Raw genomic sequence first — 21,648 nt, 5'->3', positions numbered from 1 at the left:
CTGGCACAACAGCAGAGCCAAAACTGCACACACAAAGGATGTGTCTAGAGCATGTGGCTCTGGTGACCGGCGGGGAGTGTACCACTCGGATGCACAGGACATCTCCTACAAAAGGCCACTTCTGCGAGCTTAGGAAACGTAACCAACAAATCAAATACACAGAAATGGAAACAGCAAATTAAGCAGAAGAATATGCTCCAAAGGTACAAGATAAGACCCTGAAAGAACTAAGTGAAGTGGAGATAAACAATTTACCCAATAAGGGGTTCAAGGTAATGATTGCAAAGATGTTCAAAGAATTTGGAAGACGAGTGGATGAGTAAAGTGAGAAGTTAAAAGCTTTTAACAAAGTGAGAAATATAAACAAGCACCGGAGATGAAGAATACAATAACTGGAATTAAAAAGAAAATACACTAGAAAGTAGATTAGATGATACAGCGTGAACTGGAAGACAGAGATGTAGAAATCCCTGAAGCTGAGCCAAAAAAAAAAAAAAAAAGATGGCAGATTTAGAGCCCTCCGAGACAACATCAAGCATGTAAGGGTCCCAGGAGAAGAGGAGAAATGAAGAGGAAGAGGACATATTGAATACATGAGAGTTGAAAACGTCCTCAACCTGGGAGAGGAGACAGACACGCAGGTCCAGGAAGCACAGAGAGTCACAAACAGGAACAGTCCACAGAGGACCACACTAAGACACGCTGTAATTAAAATGGCAAAAATTGAAGAGAAAAAGAACATTAAAAGCACCAAGGGAAAAGCGACAAGAAGGTAAGGCTGTCAGTTGACTTTTCACCAGAAACGCTGCAGGCCAGAATGGAGGGGCACGACATATTTAAAGTGATAAAAGGGAAAAACATACAACCCAGAGTACCCTACCCAGCAAGGCTTTCATTCAGATTTTATGGAGAGATCAAAATTTTACAGACAAGAAAAAGCCAAAAGAATTCAGCACCACCAAACTAGTTTTACAAGAAATGTTAGAAGGATGTTACCAAGCACAAATTTCCACAGCTAGAAATATGAAAATTATGAAAGAAAAAACTTTTTGTTACAAGCAAATATTAATATATAGTAAAGTTAATAAATCAACCACATATAACGCTAAAAGGGAGGTTAAAGACAAAAGCAGTAAAATCATCTATATTCACAGTAAGTGGTTTAGAAATATACAAAAGTATGTAAAACATGTAAAACAAAAATGGTAAACATGATCTAGGAGAGTAAAAATGCTGGGTTGTTAAAATGCATATGAATTTAAGAGATCAGCAACTTAAAATAATTATATGTATGATTACTTTTTTTTTGTATGATTACCTTATATAAATCATATTTATTATATATTATCTAAATGATATTTCATGGTATGCACAAACCAAAAATCTATAATAGATACACAAAAAAGGAGAAAATAAATTCAAACACAACACTAAAGATAATAAATCAGAAAGGAAGAGAGTAAAAGGAAAAAAAAGAACTACAAAAACAAACCCCCAATCCCTGGAGAAGGAAATGGCAACCCACTCCAGTACTCTTGCCTGGAGAATCCCATGGAGGGAGGAGCCTGGTAGGCTATAGTCCATGGGGTCACAGGAGTCGGACACGACTGAGTGACTTCACTCACACTTTCACTATCAATAATTACTTTATATAAGATGGTGGGATAGCAGGACATGAGCCATGAACAAATCCCCCCATGAACGCATCAAAAATATATCTACGCATGGAACAATTCTCCCTGAAAAATAACTGGAAACTGGCAGAAAGATGCCTGTACAACCAACGCTGTAAGAAAGATCCACATGGCATCAGGTAGAAAATGAAGAAAAGTGATCAGGTCCAGACCTGTGTTCCTGGAAGGGAGCTCAGTGGAAAGGGGAGATTACACCAGTGGACACCCTCCCTGGGTGGTCCACAGTGAGAGCTCCAGATTTGACGCCCCAGTCCTGGGGTCCTACATGGGGGAGACAAGCCGCCTGGCTGGTTGGAAGATGGCTGGGACTAACAGGAGGACTGTGGGAAGCCTGGACTCAAGCACACAGGTAAGGTACAAACTTCCTGTTGCAAAATAAATGTCATGGGTATGAAATGTGGAGTGTGAGGGACATCGTCAATAACTGTAATAAATGTATAGGGTGACACTCTGTAGCTACACACACCTTTGAAATGTACAGAAATCTTGAATCACTGTGTTGTATAACAGGAAATAACGTAGTATTGCAGGTCAGTTATACTTCAAAAACAAACAAACTCACAGAAAGAAGAGATTTGTGGTTACCAGAGGCAGGATCTGGGCTAGGGGGAATTTGATGAAGGTGGTCAAAAGTTACAAACTTCCAGTTATGAAACAGATAAGTATTATGACTGTAATGTACAGTCTGGTAAGTATAATTAGTACTGCTGTGACATTATAAACGAAAGTTAAGAGAATACTGAGTTCTCATCACAAGGAAAAATATTTTTTTTTCTCTTTCTTTAATTTTGTCTTCTATCCGAGATGATGCATGTTCATTAAAATTATCATGGTCATCAGTTCATGATGTATGTAAGTCAAGACATTATCTCTACACCTTAAACTTATACAGTGCTGATGTCAATTATATCTCAGTTAAGCTGGAAGAAAAAGAGTTTGGCGGCTTTAAAGTTAGTCCCAAATTCCAAGTTTAAGCTCTACCCAAACTAGTTGCGACCTTAAGCTACATTTCCCCACTTTAAGCCTCAATGTCTCATCTTAAAATGAGGACAAGAAGAATAAATCCGTGGGTTTGGTAAGCAATACCTTAGATGCTCCTGGGTGTCAGCTGCTCCGTGCTGTGTGACAGTCATCAACAAAGGGCAGCCCTGTAAGGAAAAATTGATTCCCTACCTGGAACTTACAACTAATCTCAGAGGGAAATCAGCTGAGGACACAGTGTTACAGGTTTGAAAGCAGCATTCCCTAAAGAACTGTACACTTGGTTGCATTTTTGTTATTCCACCTGAAAGTGAAGAAAGAGAAGAGGAGGGTGTACTGCGGGCCAGGGCCCTGCTGGGAAGATGAGGCCCTGGACGCACAGCACATGTTGGCACCTGGTTCAGGGCTTCCTTCTAGCGCCAAGCCATTGTCATTCACTCTATTTTCACCTTTTTCTTTCAGTTCCTTTCCTGCATTCAATATTTATGAACACAGACCATACATTTTTCATTTCCTTTGAGTTTCGATTTTTATACATAGAATCAGTTGCACTAGCAACATGGCAAACTGCTCCCCAGAATAAACAAAATTTCCATTTTCCAAGGTCTCTCTTTTTGGCCTGATGAGCTTGACTTTTATGAATCACAATCACCATCATAAATGCACTGACCATGCAAACCTACATCTAATACATGACTTTTCCTCTTCAGAATTAGGCTTTTTCACTTTGTCCTTCAGTAGGGCCTAACATGTTCTCTATGACATTATTTATAACAAGGAAAACCATTTCCAAATATAGGGGCCAGATTAAGTACATGATGGTAAAAAGTGACATTTATGAGGAGGCTTTAATAATATGGAAGTAATGTTTTAACTACAGCAAGATCATAGGTTTACTCACATGCTATACCTCAAATAGGGTGGGGTGGGGGAAGGTCTGTTTTTTTTTTTTTTCCTTTATAAGCTATTCCTAACTCCCTTTTGAACCCTTTCTCAACTGGATAATGGAGGGGTGGGGGGAAACATGAGAGGGAGAGCTTAGAGTTTAATATACTCCAATCTAGTTTATAAAACTGCATTTGATTAATAGCTCAAATAATCATTTGAGGCGACTCAGCTCCCTTGGGATATACAGCCCAGCTCACAGGTCCTCCCCGACTCCCCTCTCCTCTCAGGTGGTGTCTGGATGTATAGCAGAGCGAGGCAGCTCTTCTTGTCTTACAAGATCCTTTGAGAAGTTTCTATTGCCATGGTCCCCTCACCGGTGACCTCTTAGTCCTGACGCCAGTATCTGCCTGATCCTTGGTTTTCTCGGAGCCTCCAATTTGCCCAGATAGGGCAAATACGAACCAAAAATGCTACCTTAGCTGGAGTCAGGAGGAACCAGGAACTTGATACTCATCCTCTTCAAACCACCCATCTCAGTTTTCCGCCTTCTTCCAATCAAACACAAGGACCGGGACAGGGTTTCCCTCCTTCCCCCTTTCCCTGAAATTATACTGGAGAGAATATTGACAGAAGGGAAAGAATTTACTGATAAGGAAATATACATCATCAGAAAACATCTCACAAATACCACACTCATTTTGTAATTTAAAGAGGAAAAAAAAAACAAGGTGCAAAATGTGTGTACAGTATTATCAGAGATTATATGACATGTATATATGAGAGTCTGGAACTATACACATAGAAATTTTAAATACATTATATTTTTAAATTGCATGAACAAAATGTTATTACAGGGTTGTTTTTTAGCAAATACAAGTCAGAATTTGAGTTCAAAAATAACCCCACTTCTTGCAAGATAAACATCACTCTTTCCCAAGAGCTTTGTGCAATCCCTCTGAGACCATTGCCGATGGAATAGTAATCCAACTGGAAGGCAAAACTCAGTGGGGGTGGGGAATGCAGGAAGCATGTTTCCCCCAACTCCAGTGGAAGACACCTCCAAAAAAATATGCTATTTTCATGTGTCACAATCATTTTAAAACATTATATGAGAAAACTGTAGCTGCTCTTAATATTGGTAAGTCCAGGAAGCAGGATATCTTGTTTTTGCTTTCTTTTGTAGATCACTAGATCAATCTAAAAATCAAGTGTATGAACCTGGTGTTAAAAAGTTCCAACGTCAGCAAGATAACAAGGTAAGACTGTATTTTTATATGTTGGTTTTAATTGTTGAATTAGAATTCTGAAGGAAATTAAAAATATTTCTGGGCCTGACTCATATTTTAAATAGAGAGAAGAAAAAACACTTTTCCTTTATTTGCCAGGCTTTTTAATTTTGTGTTTTAAGAGGGAAAAAGGCAATTCCTGGTACAAAAAGGATAAACAGTGGCTGGCACTAATTGAAATATGTAGACAAAACAGTTAAGATTTCAGGGGAAAAAAGGCATATTATATTTCTAACCTTTTCTTATAAAAATACACATGCAGTTTATCAAATGCATTTCAACAAGGTTGAATTTTTCATAATCATTATTTATATACCTGGAGTTGAGTAATTATATGTATATATATAAAGGGAAGTCGCTCAGTCGTGTCCGACTCTTTGCGACCCCATAGAACTGTAGCCTACCAGGCTCCTCTGTCCATGGGATTTTTCAGGCAATAGTACTGGAGTAGATTGCCATTTCCTTCTCCAGGGGATCTTCCCAACCCAGGGATCGAACCCAGGTCTCCCGCATTGTAGACAGACGCTTTACTGTCTGAGCCACCAGGGAAGTCATATATATATATATATATATATATACATAAGTCATATATATATAATCTTGTGAAATGTCTTATTTCAAATAATCAGCTAAACAAAAATATGTACGAGAAACAAGATTTGTGAACAAAGAGCAGCATCAAAAATTCCTAAAAGTTCATCCTCAGATAAAGGTTTCTTCCAGTGTTCTAGATGTCTCTTTCAAAATACTCATCCATTCAATCTTTTTTTTTGACTAAAATTTTATTCTACAAAGGGAAATAAGTTATCTAATAACCAAGTTAGCATAAGAGCTTTTAAAATAACTTTTCAAAAAATAAATACCTTGGACAATTTATAGCCTAAAATAACCTAGTTTCAAAAATTATACCTAATCTTTATGGTAAAAATGAGTGTTAATCAGCCAGTGTCCTGTCCAGTCTACCTGAAGTCTCTCTCTGTCTCTCTCTGTCTCTCTCTCTCTGTCTCTCTCTCTCTCTCTCTCTATATATATATATATATATACACAGTGCTAAATGGAAACAAACACAACAAAGCTTGCAGTTGAAACTCATCATGGAGTCCATATACAGTCAAGAAGGATGCTGAGGCCATCACACCACACACACGTATATTCAAGGGTGCACAAAGACTAATGTGTGCCATTTTTATTTCCTAAAACAAAGAACATTGAAAAGACAGGAAAGGGTCAGACTTGGGCCATAAAAAGACAACAGGACACAGGATCTGATAATAACATCTCCAGGATGAAGTGTACACCAACTGAAGCCAGAAGGACCAGGGAGAATCAGAAACCACATTTCAGATGAAGCAGCAGTCTGGAAAAATAATGCTTGGAAGGGCACATGGTGACTGAGTCACAAGCTATTTGCCACTCCTGCTTCAAGATACTGATTCAGTCTGAGAAAGTTTAGGAAGAAATTGAATACATTCTCAGTAGGTTGTAAAGTTAGAGATCTCTGGGGGGAGGACTTCTCCCACCTTTCAAAGAATATATCCTAAATGACAAGCATATTATCTCATCTACCAGCAGAGGTAATATTGGAATGAATCACTGGTTTGACCTTGGGTGGCATTTCTTTATCTCTTAAAAATATTTCTTTTCCAGGTAACCATGAAAAGAAATTTGAATTACTGACTATAGGATATGAAGAATTTAACTATCAAGATTGAGAAGGAAATTAAAAACTGGAAGTGTACAAATTATCATTTAATCTATCTCAAGAGAAATGACTTGCTTTCTCAAGGAAAACTGGATTCACTCTCTCAAAATTCTGAAAACCTAGGCAGGCATATCCACTGGTCATCAAAATCCAGGCATGTAGTCAACACTAAGAACCAGAAAACATCACATTTCAAATAGAGAAGACTTATATACTTGAAGACCAATAAATTCTGAAGAAAAAGAAGCTTATTATCAAAACCCAAAACACAATCAGTGAAACATATTAAATATTTCGGTTATTTCTCAGTGTTTCAGTCAAGGTGATAGCAAACAGGTTTTTGTCCAGCCGCCCTTAAAATATTACTCACAGATCATTTACAAGTGCAACTTATTATTTGGGGGCAGGGGGGTGGGATTGACTATCTACCGGGAAATAAAGCTCTTCACATGTTAGGATGTACATAAAAGATGACGCATGCAGGGAGGTGCAAAATGAACGCATATTGGACATGAACTGTGGTGAGTACATAGACACTCCACACGTCACTGTCTATAACTTACACACCTCTTCAGATCTTAGGCATACTAGTTGTATAAGAAATTACTGCTTACACAGTAGGTAATTTTGCTGCCAGTAATTCCTAGGTTGTTCCTTTGAAGAACTGGGATATACATACCATGGGGAAAATCTTACTTTTCTTATAACTGCATAGACATATTTTAAAGGAAGATACTATATTGAGGGGGAAAAGTGAGGTTGTACTTTGTGACATAACCAATTCCTCTTTCCCAACATGGATGAACTATACCTTTCTACAATTTGGTAACTTCACTGGGTAATCCTTGACACTAACTGTGGTGTGTGCATAGGTAGACTGGCATCAAGGTATTCCAGTTCAGCCAGTTTGTAATGTGCATTTAATGAAAAATGAATTCCTCCATCTCTCTCTCAAATGTTCAACTATCAATTATATTTGATGCAAAACTTTAATTTCAATAAAATATGATATGTACTATATCTCCATAGATTTATAATGTGTGTTTACTGGGTATCTCCTGGATTTGCTTTATAGATTATGGTCAATGATTTTAAGCATGCAAACCCTTGGAAAAAAATCACTGATATCTGTCTCCCAAAGGCATAACTTTCACCCCTATTCTCATCCCAATCCTCCCCAAAGTGAGGAGTGATGATATGGGACGGAGACTTTTTGTGTCCTGATAAAGTGCTGCAAAGCCAAGAATGGTGGCAAGACATGTACCTGCTCATTTCCACGGCCTTGGAACTCCCCAGAGGAAAATGTGCTTGTCAGAAGCATGACAGGCCAACCAGAAGCATACAAGACCAATTCCATCAAGACAGGAAGCGAAAATCTAACGCCATTCCCTCCCCGTAACGTGGCCTCCGCATCTACATGTCAGTCATGCTGTAACTACTACAGAGAGTGTCGCTTTGGGTAAGGAAAGAAGTGGGCAAGCACTCCAGCTTCTGTGGGGAAGGGCTCCTGTGGAAGCAAGTGTCCCCCACCCTTTGGATCACCCACTTTTTGGTCTTTTCCAACCCCTCAGAGAGGAGCTGCTGAGGTAAGCCGGCCCGCCTCCCTGCCGTCAGAAGACCCTTCTGGATCACGGTAGGCTTCACCCAAGTCAGCCTTCAGAGACCAGCTGTCTCTCAGGGAGAAGGACTCTTCTTTGGGTCCCCAGTTTTTATATCCTGTGTCACCTCACAAAGAGACTGATGAGGGTCTGGGGAAAGGCAGCCAAGATTTGGGTTCTCTTTAATCTAGGCAAAGTGGCTCACATATGACCCTGCTTTTCCCTGGAGGGAGAACCCAGACGTTTGGGGTCAGAGCTCAAGGACCTTCCAATCACCCAGGTTCCTTGCTCGTTTCTTCGCCTCCTGGCACAGAGTTTCCGGTGACTGGACCAACTTCAAGATCCTAGCTTCTCCAGTTTATCCCACTGGACTGGAGGCAACATGGCAACACGTGGAACATTTACAACTTTGCAACACCTTGCAACTGTATTAAAAGCACAAGAAGCAAGAGGAAGTTCTACATAGAAAGCATTTATTATTTGTATTTCCAGGGCATCAATATTTTAGGACAGTGTCAGATACACATCTTTAGGAAATAAGGAAAAGTTAAGTAACAGATATAATTCATTGAATTTTCAAAATGAAAAGAAAACAGCCAAGTAACACATCTACGTGGATCTGAAGGTGAGCGTCTGGTACAGGTAAAAATTAGGATTAAAGATTTTCTTTTTGATGTGAACTTTTTCCTGGTTATCTCCTATTGAAGACTATGCCATCCATTAGGCTAGTCATGGGGAAGGAAGACTACACTGATTTGACTTGAACTTCACTGTCCTCCAGATCTGGTCCAGGAATGGGTAGGCTTGACCTCTCGAGGGATCTCTATTTCACCCTTCCACAAGGCTTATGCACAGAATGTCTACTGGCCTTCCCCAGCATACCATTTCTATATGCTAAGAATGTATACACCAGGCCTGTCTCAGTCCAGGCTCAATAGGTCCATGGGTTCTGCTCTTATATTGCATACAGTTCCTTCTACAACGTGGGGAGGATCTAGGAGCACCCGGCCCCCTACGCCACACCAGTGCTTTCCGCCCGGCATGCAGCTGCACCCCTGTTCTTTCTCTCCCATCCACTCCTCTCTCTCCCTACTGTTACATCGGCTCCGACCCCTGCCCCTGCTGGTCCTCACTGTAATCTTTAGGTATCCTCTGCCCTCCCCTCCCTTGTTAATTCATCTTCTAGGAGAAATGAAAACACTCAGTAATTGTTACCGGTGGTTATGTGGCGCAGACAAAAGCTGCCACCCCTTCTGAAGATGGGGAGTGACAGGGGAGCGACCCTCTGCAAACCCCCAGGGGTTACTCGAAGAAGTCTGCTTGCTTGACTGCATGCCCCACGAGTGGAGTGAAGGCAGGTCTCTCTCTTTCACGGTCTAGAACTCAATTACTCGAGCTGTCTGGATCTCTGTTAACCTCTCACGTAAAAGCAGTCAAGTCTACCACTAACACTGTAATAATTCACTGACTGATTCATCCAATACTATTTATTCTACTGATCCGGTACTCTCTAGGTGGTTCAGGTGAAGAAACCAAAGATCTACCTATTTGGATCCCCTGAGAACCATTGCAATAACCTGTGAATGAAACTAGCTTTTTAAAAATCCAATTAATAAAACTACAAAATCCTCATTATTCTTTGAGCCTGTGAGTTTCTACTCTCTAAGTTTTCACAAATACCACTTGTGTTATTTGTGGTAACTATTTTCTTTTGTGATCTGATATGATCTTTTGTTTTGCTATCTACAAAAGGGTTCACTATGTTACTGGAAAGCATGACCTATAAAAAGTCACTATAGGAAGCAGAAAGTAAGTTACAATAGAATGTTTTTTGTGCAGGCCTGTGCTCCTAAGTGCACTCTTTTTACTTCTTCCTCATGTTATCCTTTGAAACAGTGCCATCTACTCAAACTCACAACTAAGAAAACTCACTTCTCTCTTACCACGTGAGTATTAGAGAAACTTTTTCTTGGAGCCTACCCATAGCTCACAATATGTATCTTAAATGTGTTAATGAATTAGGAATTCCACTATAGTTGAATGTGAAAACTTTCTGTTTTCTCAGTTTTAGTATTTTATGGACATCTACCTTTACAAAGCATATGCTAAGGAAGGAACTGATACTGAGCAAGACAAGTATTAAGAAAAACTGGCTCTTAATGTAGAGTATGCTGGTTTAAACTTCTAATTTTATATCCCAATTAAAATGACTGATTAAAATTTAAATTTACATTGGATTCATCCAGTTTTCATCTGGCATTTCTGGGTTTGACTGCGAACACTGTAAGAAGCTGCATCCACATTTTTCAGAATGCCACCTCCACTATTTCCCTCAAAGGATGAAGGGTGCTAGGCTTCTCCAGCAAAGGGGCTTCTGCGTGGGTGGAGCTGTTATATGGAGGTGACTGGAAGTCTATCTGAACTAGGGCAGGTCTCCTGGAGTCAGAACTAACTCAGGAGACTACTTAAAATAGACGTGTTCCAGGACAGCTGTGTAACACAATTAGCAATAAAATGACTTCAGGCTTAAGACTGATGATAATTTTATCAGCTATTAAAGTAAAACACTATAAAGATCTGTAACAATGCTTTGCTGTGATATATTTCTTTTTAAAAAAATACTCTTAATTATTATTTCTTAGCTAAACTTTTTTCTGTACCCTTCAGTGATTCAAAGAGCATAAAGGTCAGGCCCATTTCACAAACCCTTTGAGCAACTAAAGCTTTCCAATGCCTAGATAATGATCTGTGGCATCATAAAGAAACTTGATTCAGACAGGATCCGAGCTGTGAAAACAAGTAAACTGCACTCAGAGCACTAGGTTCCGGTCTGTGCTTGAGATGGGCACGGACCGTGACACATTTCCCACAAATTCTTCACAACTTTAAGTTCTCTCGTTTCCATAATTTAACCTATGTGATGAAGTGCCCGCATGGATCTCGGACACACATAAAGCTGTTTCTGGAAACAGTACCAAAGACACAAGGCATTAAATATCTATTTGGTTACTAAATTTTCTTCCAGGACTCTACTTGCTACCAGTTAAGAAAAAAAGCTTTTAATTCACTATCCTGTACAAATAAAAACACCAGTTAAAGCCAAGTGATAAGAAGAGGAAGAAGAGGACATTTATTTTCAGTAACCAGACCTTCTGTCACCAAATCACAGGGACGGCATGACTCGGGTGGGTGAGTCTATGCAGCAATACAGCTTTCAAAGGAGGGTCATCACATCGACGTTCTCAACAGGACAGACAGGACCATTTAATTTCTTTAACAGAAGACCGTCATTTGCACAGTGTCATAATAAATAAATATCTCTACACTAAGACATATTATGAGAGAAGCAATTCCAAAACAGTGTCTGGCTCACAAGCTCTAATCTAGTCAGCTGGGAAATACTTTCCTAACTGAGGTGGCTCTCTCTAGGAGAAAAAAAAATTACTGGAAATTCATTTCAAAGGTTTAGAGTCTTTGAACATCAGAGAAAAAAGGTACAGAGAATAATTTTATTTTCTAATTTTATTCTAAAATACAAACAAGACTCCTTAGGACTATGTCAACATAACTCCTTGATGTATTTCTGTTTCCAAATTCCTAATATGAAAGTTAGAAATATAAGGCCTGAAACTGCTGACATTTGATCAAAACTAAACAGCACACAAAAACATTTTTTTAAATTATCAGTTACATGAAACAAGCAATTTCTAAGTAGAGGGGGTTTTGAATTACAAAGCTTATAAAAGAGCTCTACAATTACCAGAATCTCAAAGGCCAAAAAAGACAACAGGAATTTTTTTAAAAAACAGGAGTGTTTTGCAGCAGAACACTAGATTAAAATCATGTGAAACAACTTGGACAAGATTCTGATATAAAACTGCAACTGAGATGAAACTGAAATATCTGAATTCAGTCAGTTAAGCCAAACTGCCTCCTAAAACTTATTTCTTTTTCTAAATGAAACAAAAGTTATCTCAAAACTTTCAAGCATTTAAACGATCCAAATTTCCTTTATCTGTTCATGGAGTGTAAGAACATATTCTTATAGCAACACAATGTGATAGAAAAGCAAAGCAAATCTGTGCAGAATACTATGTACCTTCTCTATCAAAGATTGTATCAGACACATCAAGGCTCTCTCCAGAATTCTAGAACTTCAGGTAAATTGCTTTACTCAAACTAAGACGTTGCAAAACGGGGTCGGGGAGCGGGGGGGGATTTTCCACCTTTGATGGAAATTTCCATGAATTTCTAAAAAAGTGAGTAAAGGAAGGATACAGCTTTCATATAAAAAACACCAGTGCCTTGATCATTCTAAGTGCCTTGATTTTTGTAAGAAAACTGAAGTTAAGTTTTCTTTATTCCAGTTTTATGGTACTGTGGCCTCCTTAAAAAGCAAGAATTCTGCATTTTTTTTAAAATTTCTTTTCCTAGAGAACAGTTAAAATGGATTTAAGGTAGTCTGTTGGCAAAGAAAGAGAGATGTCAGAGTCTGTCCAAGTGTAACAAGTATCACAATGACGAGAGGTCTAACAGTTACAGCTGGATACAGGAAAACAATTTTTCGGTCCCAAAGTCACTACCATAATTAACCTTGATTTAACAAAAAGCCATGATTAGTAAAATCTGTTCACTTTGTGTAAGTAATCCTAACTTGATCGTGGAAGGGTTCAATCTCTGGGGCACACTCCCTACCTAGTGCCATGGCAAGGCCTGCCAGCTGCAAGGTCAGCGCACCTTCTACTTTAACAGATTCTGCAGCATGGCCGTGGCATATGTGGGTCTGGCCTGCCTGCTCTCGATTGCACTCTGGAGATACTGGATGCCTCCACAGCGCTCCCAGATTTCTTCGAACTGTCTTGGCAGAATCTCAGCACCGCGCTTTCGAGTCAGGCCTGTCTCTTCAAGATTCAGCTCACACATCTCCATGTCATCCTTCCCTGCATGGATAGAGACATCAGAGAATTAACCATACCTCCTTTCAGATCCGTTTACTGTAAACTTTATTCCTGAAATGTCTACCAGTTGTCATAGATTTGAGAACTTTTAAAACTTTATTTCTTTCCTCGAAGGTTGAAATTTGCTTCATAAATTCACCAGTAAGAAATGTGTCCTCCCCCAAGTACACCATTTCAGAATATAGTAAGGATGCAGGTGGTCCAACAAGTTACCAGGGTTAAGACAAACGCCACATTTCCTTAAACCACTACAAGGCAACCTATATAATTAGATACGAAAGGACACAGACAAGTTTCTGTGTGCTCCATGAGGACACAATCCAAGCGATTGATTCCACGCTGTAAATAAGTTATCCTCAACTGATGTGATTTAACTGCAAAACTCCATTCCTCAACCCTGAACTTTACTGCATTATTACATTACCCCATTTCATTCAGATGGTATACACTACTTTTCTGCTTTATAAATGTTTGTTCATGGGAATTGTACACACCAGCCACGAGGAGAATGGGGGGCTTGTCAGGATGAAGCTCCATCTGCCGGGCGATCCATGGTCCATCAAAATGGGCATACCACCAGCCTTTCTTCTTATTCTGCGGGTCTTTGTACTGGTCCGCGGGGCGGATGAATGGGATGCGGAAGAAACGCTGCTGTCGGTTCATCTCGATCTCCTGCTGCCTGGCAGGGAGCTGGGCTGCCGGGTTGTGCTGAGCTGTCACAGGGAACAAGGACAGTCACCCAAGGGATAAGGTAAACAGTCTTTAATCCTAGACTGCACTACCAAGTTCTTTTTTTAAGCCGAGACAGGGGGTCCTAATAGTGAATTTAAAACAAAATGTAAATATTAATTGTCTACAAATGAATACAATTCAAAGCATGATTTTTTTTTTTTTAGAATATTCTCTCCCCCCGCACACACCCCAACCACCAGCACCACACCACCAGCACCACTTGCAGCAGCAATAACAACAGCAGACCCCAGCAATTCCCACAAATGCTTGCATCCCTACCTAAAATGAACTCATGCAATGAACTCACACGGCAGGAAAGCAAACTAGTTCTGTTTACTAGATTTATAGTTTTCCTCCAAGGAGTTCATATGAACACTGCAGAATGATTTTTATGGGACGATTTATGATGAAACAAATAGCAATTTTACAAATCGAAGGGATTCAAGATATTAGACAATTTAACCACAATTTCCTCAAAGAAGTGAAAGACATAAAAGTTTTCTCATTTGCCAACTGATTTGGGGATTTAAAATGGCCAAGATAACACAGATATTTTATGAATAAGATTTAAACAACTTCATGACAACAAAACTGTAACAGTAAGCATGAACTTTCACTCAAATTTACTTACTCTGAAATTAGACTTCTCTTGGAATAAAATCCATTGTAGTAAGTGGAACGTGTATAATATTTGGTTCTCTTTGCCAATAGAAAAGAAAAATCCTTGCTTTTCTGTTAACACTGAGTATTGAGCTCACAGTAACCTCTTTTCCCTTGCTCAATTTTCATTATGGTTGGTTTTTTCTTTCTTTTTTTTTTTTTCCTGAAAACACACAGTTCTCTGGGGCAATGACTTTACATCTTCAGGAGCATAATTATGGTAAATCTGTTTAATATTCTCTATACTCACAACTTTAAAGGTAGACCAATCATTTACTGCAGCTCAGTTAAGAATCTCACTGAAACTAAGTATGTCAATGAAAACTTATATGTCTAAGTCAAGGACAGTCACATGGCTTTTGTAAGACTTTCCAAGTACTGAAAGGATGAAATTACTCTTATTCTACCTCTTGCACCAACAGCAAAAGCTATAGAGCAGCTGAATTTATTTCTGTGCAAACAACAGAAAGCAAAAAGCAGTTAGCAAAGTTGTATATGCCTATGAGAAGAGAGTCCCAGCTTTATTAGTGATTTAAAAAAGTTGTGCCACCTTCAGCATGTTACCAGAGATGAGCTTATTTATCCTCTCATTCCTATTTCCTCAAAACAACTTACAGTTCAGTGCTTCCACTTCGAGTTTTAAAAACTAGCTACTCTTCAGGATGTACACTAACTCAAAACTAAAACATTTAACTAAAAGGATTAAAAGGAGAAATCCCTCCCTTCCATCTTAAACAGTGAATTAGAAATCAAGGTCCTACTGATCAAAACATACTAGATACCAATGGCCACCCATTAGTATAACCTACTTTTTTTCTTTCAAAATAACAATCTCCTGTTGGATAAAATTAAGAAACCCAACAGAAAGCCTTGGATGGCTTTTTTTTTTACTAATGTGAGAAAGTAAACTGTATTTGGGAAGCCTGGAAATGAATAGTCATCTGGAAAAGTACAAAGTACAGATGTGGCAAGCTTAAAACTACTCTTCTAAACAACTATTTCTTTCACATTCAATTGTTCTTCTAAAGTGTATGAAAATGTTTCAAATCTTTAAGTTTGTAAGTTACTAGAAGCGGCAAAAAAATAATTATGTGCAACCATTTGGCAAATAAATATGGCATTATATTCAAATCATTACTGTTCAACTGATTCTAGAAGAAATTTACTGTACACTAAGATGACTCAAAGATTTTTACATTATCAAAAAACATGTATCATAGGAAGCTATAGAAGTAACAGAATAATCTTCTCTTCCTATTAAGAGATATTCTATTAAGCTGTGTACATTATCACAGGAAAGTCAAATCTCTTTGGACAGAAATCCTTATACTATTACAGCATTTGAAACCAGCACCCAAAGTTAGTCTTTATTCTAAAAGACTAGCTGCTTATTAAGATAGAATTTTGCTACAATAAGAATTGTATATACTCAGCTTAAAATGCTAGGTTTTTTAAAAAGGAAGCCATTTGGTAAAATAGGGACTTCCCAGGTGGAGCACAGGCAAAGAGCCCGCCTGCTAGAGTAGGAGATGCAGGTTCAACCCCCGGGCTGGGAAGATCCCCTGGAGCAGGAAATGGTGAGCTGCTCCAGTATTCCTGCTTGGAAAATTCCATGGACAGAGAAGCCTGGCTATAGTCCATGGGGTTGCAAAGAGTCAAACATGACTGAGCGACTGAGCACTTTGATAAAATAACAGATTAACTAAATTTTTTTCTGCAAATATATTTTGGAGTGATCCAAATGAAAGTACTATTTCAAATTAAGTATCTTAGTACGTATAAACCAAAATTAATGTACTATAATTCACCTTAAAATTGTAGCAAAACAATGTTTAGAAGAAGTTAGTACTTTGTATTTTTAACCCATCTTCCAGTTAGCTCATGAGTAACCACCCATTGACTTACGTGAATTGTTCAAAAATGGTGCAAAATCTGTGAACAAATATTTTATGTTGAAGAAAAGATAAAAATGCCAAAAATGTTACATAAGCATTCTTCTAATTCATAACAATTTCCCATCAATGGAGGTGGTAACTAACAGATAAATTCCCTATCCATAGCCAAGTACTCCTATAATAACCTACAAGTAGATGCTGCTTTCCAACTTTTAAAAATCTATTCTGATTTACGTTTGGGGGACATCCTGCTTGATAGACATACAAAGAGGACCAAAATTTAATTTTTAAACACAGCAATATCCAAATAAAAATCCAAAACAGCAACTTAATAATCAACATGAGAGTACCATTAAAGTATTACTAGAATTTTTGTAAGGGGGGGGGGAGAGAATAACTCATAAATTCATTAAAAATTCTTTTTATATAGAGAAAAAGCACTACCACACTTACATATACTCAGCAGGTTTTAATTTCTTCACACTGTCTTAAATCTTAAGCTGACAACATTTTTAGTTAGGGACGATGAAATAAAACTACTCTCCAAAGTCACTGTTTCAAGCAAGCAAATGTAAACCTTTACTGGGTATCTGCTACTGCCCCTAAAATCATTTCTGAAAGCCTCTTTCCAGGGTAAATGTGATGAGGGGGCATGCTCCCCTACTACAGCAAAAGGCAAGGGGTTTCTGAGCCTCCCAACTCCTAACTCTTAAGAACTAATCATGGTCTGTCAGTGTCGTACTCTTTGAGGCAGCAACACCAAGGCTGTATTTTCGTTAATCGCTAGGCTGTCATCATTTTGCTTTCTCAAATTAAGGAATTCTAATCCTTCTAAATATTAAACTGCAGAGCCACTGCTTTTACAAGTCAAGCAGCTGCACCATTAGGAAACCTCCTAGAGAACAGAATTTTCTCAAATAAGCTGTTAAGCATCTTGGTGCTCGTCACCTTTCCTTTTAACTGTATTCCTGTGTCAGAATGAATTTTACATGAAAGAAAAAGAAAAATAAAAATGTACTTTTCAGAGCAGAAGTTACATTTTACCCTGAAAATGCACCATGTTCAATTAAAATTCTCTGAAGACTACATATATGTGGAGTATGTTCATACACAAGTCCTAGCTTTGTTCACATACCGGATGGGACCCTTGGGAAATTTTCTTAGTCTACTCTGTTGTTCTTCCCAGTGGTACATTATGAATGGAAACGGTATGGGAACCAGTAAGGTAAGCCACATTTTATTTGCTCCTTTTGGGGCAAAGTTGGCTGAGTAAGGTGCCAAAGTTTGGTTTGATACAATAATACAATAAATACTTATATATTCATTAAAAATGTGGGTGTCAAATATGATAACATTTATTTCTTTAAAGAAGTGCAATCATTCAGATGTATAAATTTTAAAACAGAACATAATGAAAGGCAATCAGCTGAAGGTCATGATTAGGACATCACAGCTAAAGATTATCGCTAAAAAGAATACTCCTTTGTCATTTTCACAAAACACAGCCACGGTGGTCGGAACTTGGCACAGACAGTGAACAGAGAATGGAATCACTGTGTCATCTTCAATTCCCAGAGACAAAGTTTTAAACCAGAGAAGAGAGTGGTAGTTACAGAAGAGCAGTGTTTAGAGGGCTTTCCACCTGCCATCTCTTAGTTGCAAGGCAAGCTTACTGCTCTTTCAAGAGTCTGACATTCCGATTGATGACACCCATAAGCAGTCACTAGCACTTCCCTTCCTCAATCTAATCTTTGCAACAGCTTAGAAACACTTAAATTTTACCATCTAATTGCCTTTCATCAAACACTGTTTTATTTGCTAGGAAGGTAGTAAGGAGACAAAATATAACCGTGAGCTCATTTCGTAAGTCAGCTTGGGTCATGCATGGCTAAACTATACCATCAAGAATTGGGGATATACCTCTTTAAAAAAAAGATATTAATAGTTGTCATCTTGACATTAACCAGAATTAACCTAATAAACTGCTCCTGTAGCAAGTTGAATAAATGAAATTCTAACTATTGTTTTTAAGACTGAAATTACAACTCACAGTTATTCTTACTTAATGTTAAAGCTAGTATGTGCTTTTACTAGGTTATGACTCTTCTGCTGTATTTCCCAATTTCACATATACAGCTTTGCCTTTAGAACAGCAAAGTAGCAAAATTCATTTTTAGGTCTCAGTCAAAAAATCAAATTCTGGTTGAGGGAAAATTCTTCTAAACCAAGGTACTATTTCTCACTCTTATATTTTCACAGTATTATAAAGTGAATCAGACATGACTGAGTGACTTCACTTTCAAATTTCACTTTCATGCACTGGAGAAGGAAATGGCAACCCACTCCAGTGTTCTTGCCTGGAGAATCCCAGGGACGGGGGCTGGTGGGCTACCGTCTGTGGGGTCGCATAGAGTCGAACATGACTGAAGTGACTTAGCAGCAGCAGCATTTGCAATAAATATTCTTTTTTCATAGCACTCTTTATATTTCTGCACTTAATCTTTACATATGTCTATATATGCATATGTGGAAAGAATATGTACTTACAGCATTATCACACAACTTCCTCAGTAGAGGCGGTTCTTACTCCTAGAAATTATCTTAACAAGTAAATTCAATACTTGTAAAATAAATATGACTTTAAAGTATTATTTACCTAACAGAAATAATACTTTGAAAGATAAGCCATCATGGTTGTGTTAGGTTCAGTGGACCCACAGTTCTAAAGTAAGAGGAAACTTGGAGAGTTTTACCCAAATGCCTTATGCATAGTTACATGTAATTATACACATATACTTTGGAACATTCAGAAGTACAGATGTGTTTTTACCATAATCAGTAACAGACTTTGGAGCACGCTGTTCTGTTTCGGTATTTCTCTTCTTGTTCTTGGATTTCCAAGCATGATACACTTTTAGTCGCCTATGAAATTCTTCTCTGCAAGCTGCCAGGAGCTCAATATCTATCAGGTACATAGAAAGATTGAAAAAAAAAAAAAAAGCAATTAACATCCTAATTTAGTTCTCTAGCATAATTATTCTTTGGCATAAACATACGTATTTTTAAATGAAGGTTTCATTTTTAAATTAACAGTACAAAACCAAAAGTAAACCAGTTATTGCCAAAGATGAGTACTTTCATGGTAATACTATTTTTAAATACTTACAGAGCATTTTCTTAGGCATAACTACTATCTTATATCTTTACTCCACACAAGAACTCTGGACCAAATAGGTCTTTTATAGATAAGGAACTTGGATCAGAGAGGTTAAGTCATTTGTCCAAGGTCATAGACCAGAATAACAGAATAAGAAGTCACTGTGCTCGAATATAAGCTAGATTTAAAAGCACTACATGTCTTACATTTGTAATTATGCAGATAAATTCAGCGACAAGGGAAAAAACAATAGAGAGGCATCCTGTACAATTATGACGTCTGAGGTCCTAGTTACAGTGTCCCAAATTCAAATACTATGACTGACACGTGAACACAACTGTGTGGGATCCCCTGGATACAGTATTTTACTCTGTTCTGTTGGAAGAAAAACAGCTTTAAAAAGGAAAAACTCCACTGCCATTTTTCACTCTACATTTATGGGCCAAAATTCTTGCTGGGATAATCCCATGGACAGAGGAGCCTCAAGGGGTATCGTTTACGGAGTTGCAAAGAGTCGGCCACAAATGAAGCAACTGAGCTCACAGACCAACAGGGTCTGATACACAGGCATTTAGCTGTTACAAATAAGGACAGGAGTGCTGTGAGCTGTGCTTAGTCACCCAGTCGTGTCCAGCTCTTTGTGACCCCATGGACTGTAGCCCGCCAGGCTCCTCTGTCCGCGGGGATTCTCCAGGCAAGAACACTGGAGTGGGTTGCCAAGCCCTCCTCCAAGGGATCTTTCCAACCCAGGGATCGAACCTAGGTCTCCCGCATTGCAGGAGGATTCTTTACTGTCTGAGCTACCAGGAACCACATGTTAGGAGAGTCAGTCACTGATACAGCCCTAATTGTAACTTCTCTGTGCTCTTCATCTCTGGCCTGCAAAATCAATTTAACTTAATATCTGTCTTTTAGCTTTGTGAAGAAACTAGGTCTTCACGCAAGGTGTGAGTAAAAAGAGAATGGCTTCAACTAATTTATATGAAAAAAATTCCCACCCCAATCCAGGTATTTACTTGCCAGCTACAGAACCGTCCCACTTTTCATCCTCCTTGTACACTTACCACAAGAAGTATTGATGGTATCACGGAGTTCTGCATATTTCCACTTACTAAGATCGTGTTTCTTGGTACCAGCAGCCGCCTTGGTGGCTTGTACAGCAGGGCCTCTGTAATTATTACACATTTTTACATATTGAAACTAAAAACACAAAATACTGACTAAATAGGCAAGAAAATGAACCTTAGTTTGCAAGCTGGAAACAACTACTGGAAAATATAATTTTTTTATCTTTAATAGACGAGATTAAAAATGGTATACTATGGAATGCCCAGGCAAATTATAATTTTCCACTGCATCATTTTTGTATTAGATTTTAAATCAGAACTTCTGATTCCAATATTCTAGTACCATGGACTCAGAAGTTCTGATTTAAATATTTTTAAATTAAAAAAATTTTAATACTTGTTTAAATATTTTACCCACATCTGTTTAAATATTTTAACTCATGGATGTATGATCAAGACTTAATACATTTATATATATAGTATATATATATATATATATATATCCCTTAAAATCAAACCACAATGAGGTATTACCTTACACTAGTCAGAATGGCAATCATCAAAAAGTCTACAAATAATAAATGCTGGAGAGAATGAAGCCTCCTACGCTGTTGGTGGGAATGTAAATTGGTACAGCCACTATGGAGAACACTACAGAGGTTCCTTAAGAAATTAAAAGCAGAACTACCATATGATCCTGCAATCCCACTCCTGGGCATATATTCAGAGAAAACCATCACTGGAAAAGATACATGCACCCCAATGTTCATAGCAGAGTTATTTACAACAGTCAGACACAGAAGCAACCCAAATGTCCAGCGACAAATGAATGGATAAAGAGGATGTAGGTATAATTAATATATACAATGGAATATTACTCAGCCATAAAAATGAATAAAATGCCATTTGCAGCAACATGAATGGACCTAGAGATTACTGTACTAAGTCAGACAAATAAAGACAAATATCAAGTGGTATCTCTTATATATGGACTCTAAAAGAAAAAAAAAGACACAAATGAACTTATTCT

The 21,648-nt window shown here is 38.2% G+C and overlaps 2 protein-coding genes across 4 annotated transcripts in view; one reads left to right on the top strand and one right to left on the bottom strand.

The window, feature by feature from the left end:
• LOC120860405 (interphotoreceptor matrix proteoglycan 1-like) overlaps positions 1 to 6,573 on the top strand; it is a 157,171-nt gene extending 150,598 nt beyond the window's left edge. Inside the window, 3 exon segments of the mRNA XM_040236206.1 lie at positions 4,747 to 4,819; positions 4,972 to 5,032; positions 6,497 to 6,573. Coding sequence (XP_040092140.1) covers positions 4,747 to 4,819; positions 4,972 to 5,032; positions 6,497 to 6,573 — 211 coding nt within the window.
• Positions 6,574 to 11,253: 4,680 nt separating this feature from the next.
• LOC120860419 (unconventional myosin-VI) overlaps positions 11,254 to 21,648 on the bottom strand; it is a 159,815-nt gene continuing 149,420 nt past the window's right edge. For 2 of the 3 annotated variants that reach the window (XM_040236216.1, XM_040236217.1), the window contains 5 exons: positions 20,616 to 20,719; positions 19,225 to 19,356; positions 16,405 to 16,431; positions 13,602 to 13,820; positions 11,254 to 13,089 (listed from right to left, as the gene is read on the bottom strand). In XM_040236216.1, the coding sequence (XP_040092150.1) occupies positions 12,890 to 13,089; positions 13,602 to 13,820; positions 16,405 to 16,431; positions 19,225 to 19,356; positions 20,616 to 20,719 (682 nt within the window). In that variant the 3' untranslated portion in view covers positions 11,254 to 12,889. The remainder of the gene's footprint in view (positions 13,090 to 13,601; positions 13,821 to 16,404; positions 16,432 to 19,224; positions 19,357 to 20,615; positions 20,720 to 21,648) is intronic. The other variant, XM_040236218.1, reaches the window with a different exon arrangement.

This window comes from Oryx dammah, unplaced genomic scaffold (genome assembly GCF_014754425.2).
Source record: "Oryx dammah isolate SB20612 unplaced genomic scaffold, SCBI_Odam_1.1 HiC_scaffold_11072, whole genome shotgun sequence".
NCBI lineage: Eukaryota > Metazoa > Chordata > Mammalia > Artiodactyla > Bovidae > Oryx > Oryx dammah.
The sequence above is the reverse complement of the archived record's forward strand: the minus strand, read 5'-3'. Positions and strand labels throughout refer to the sequence as shown.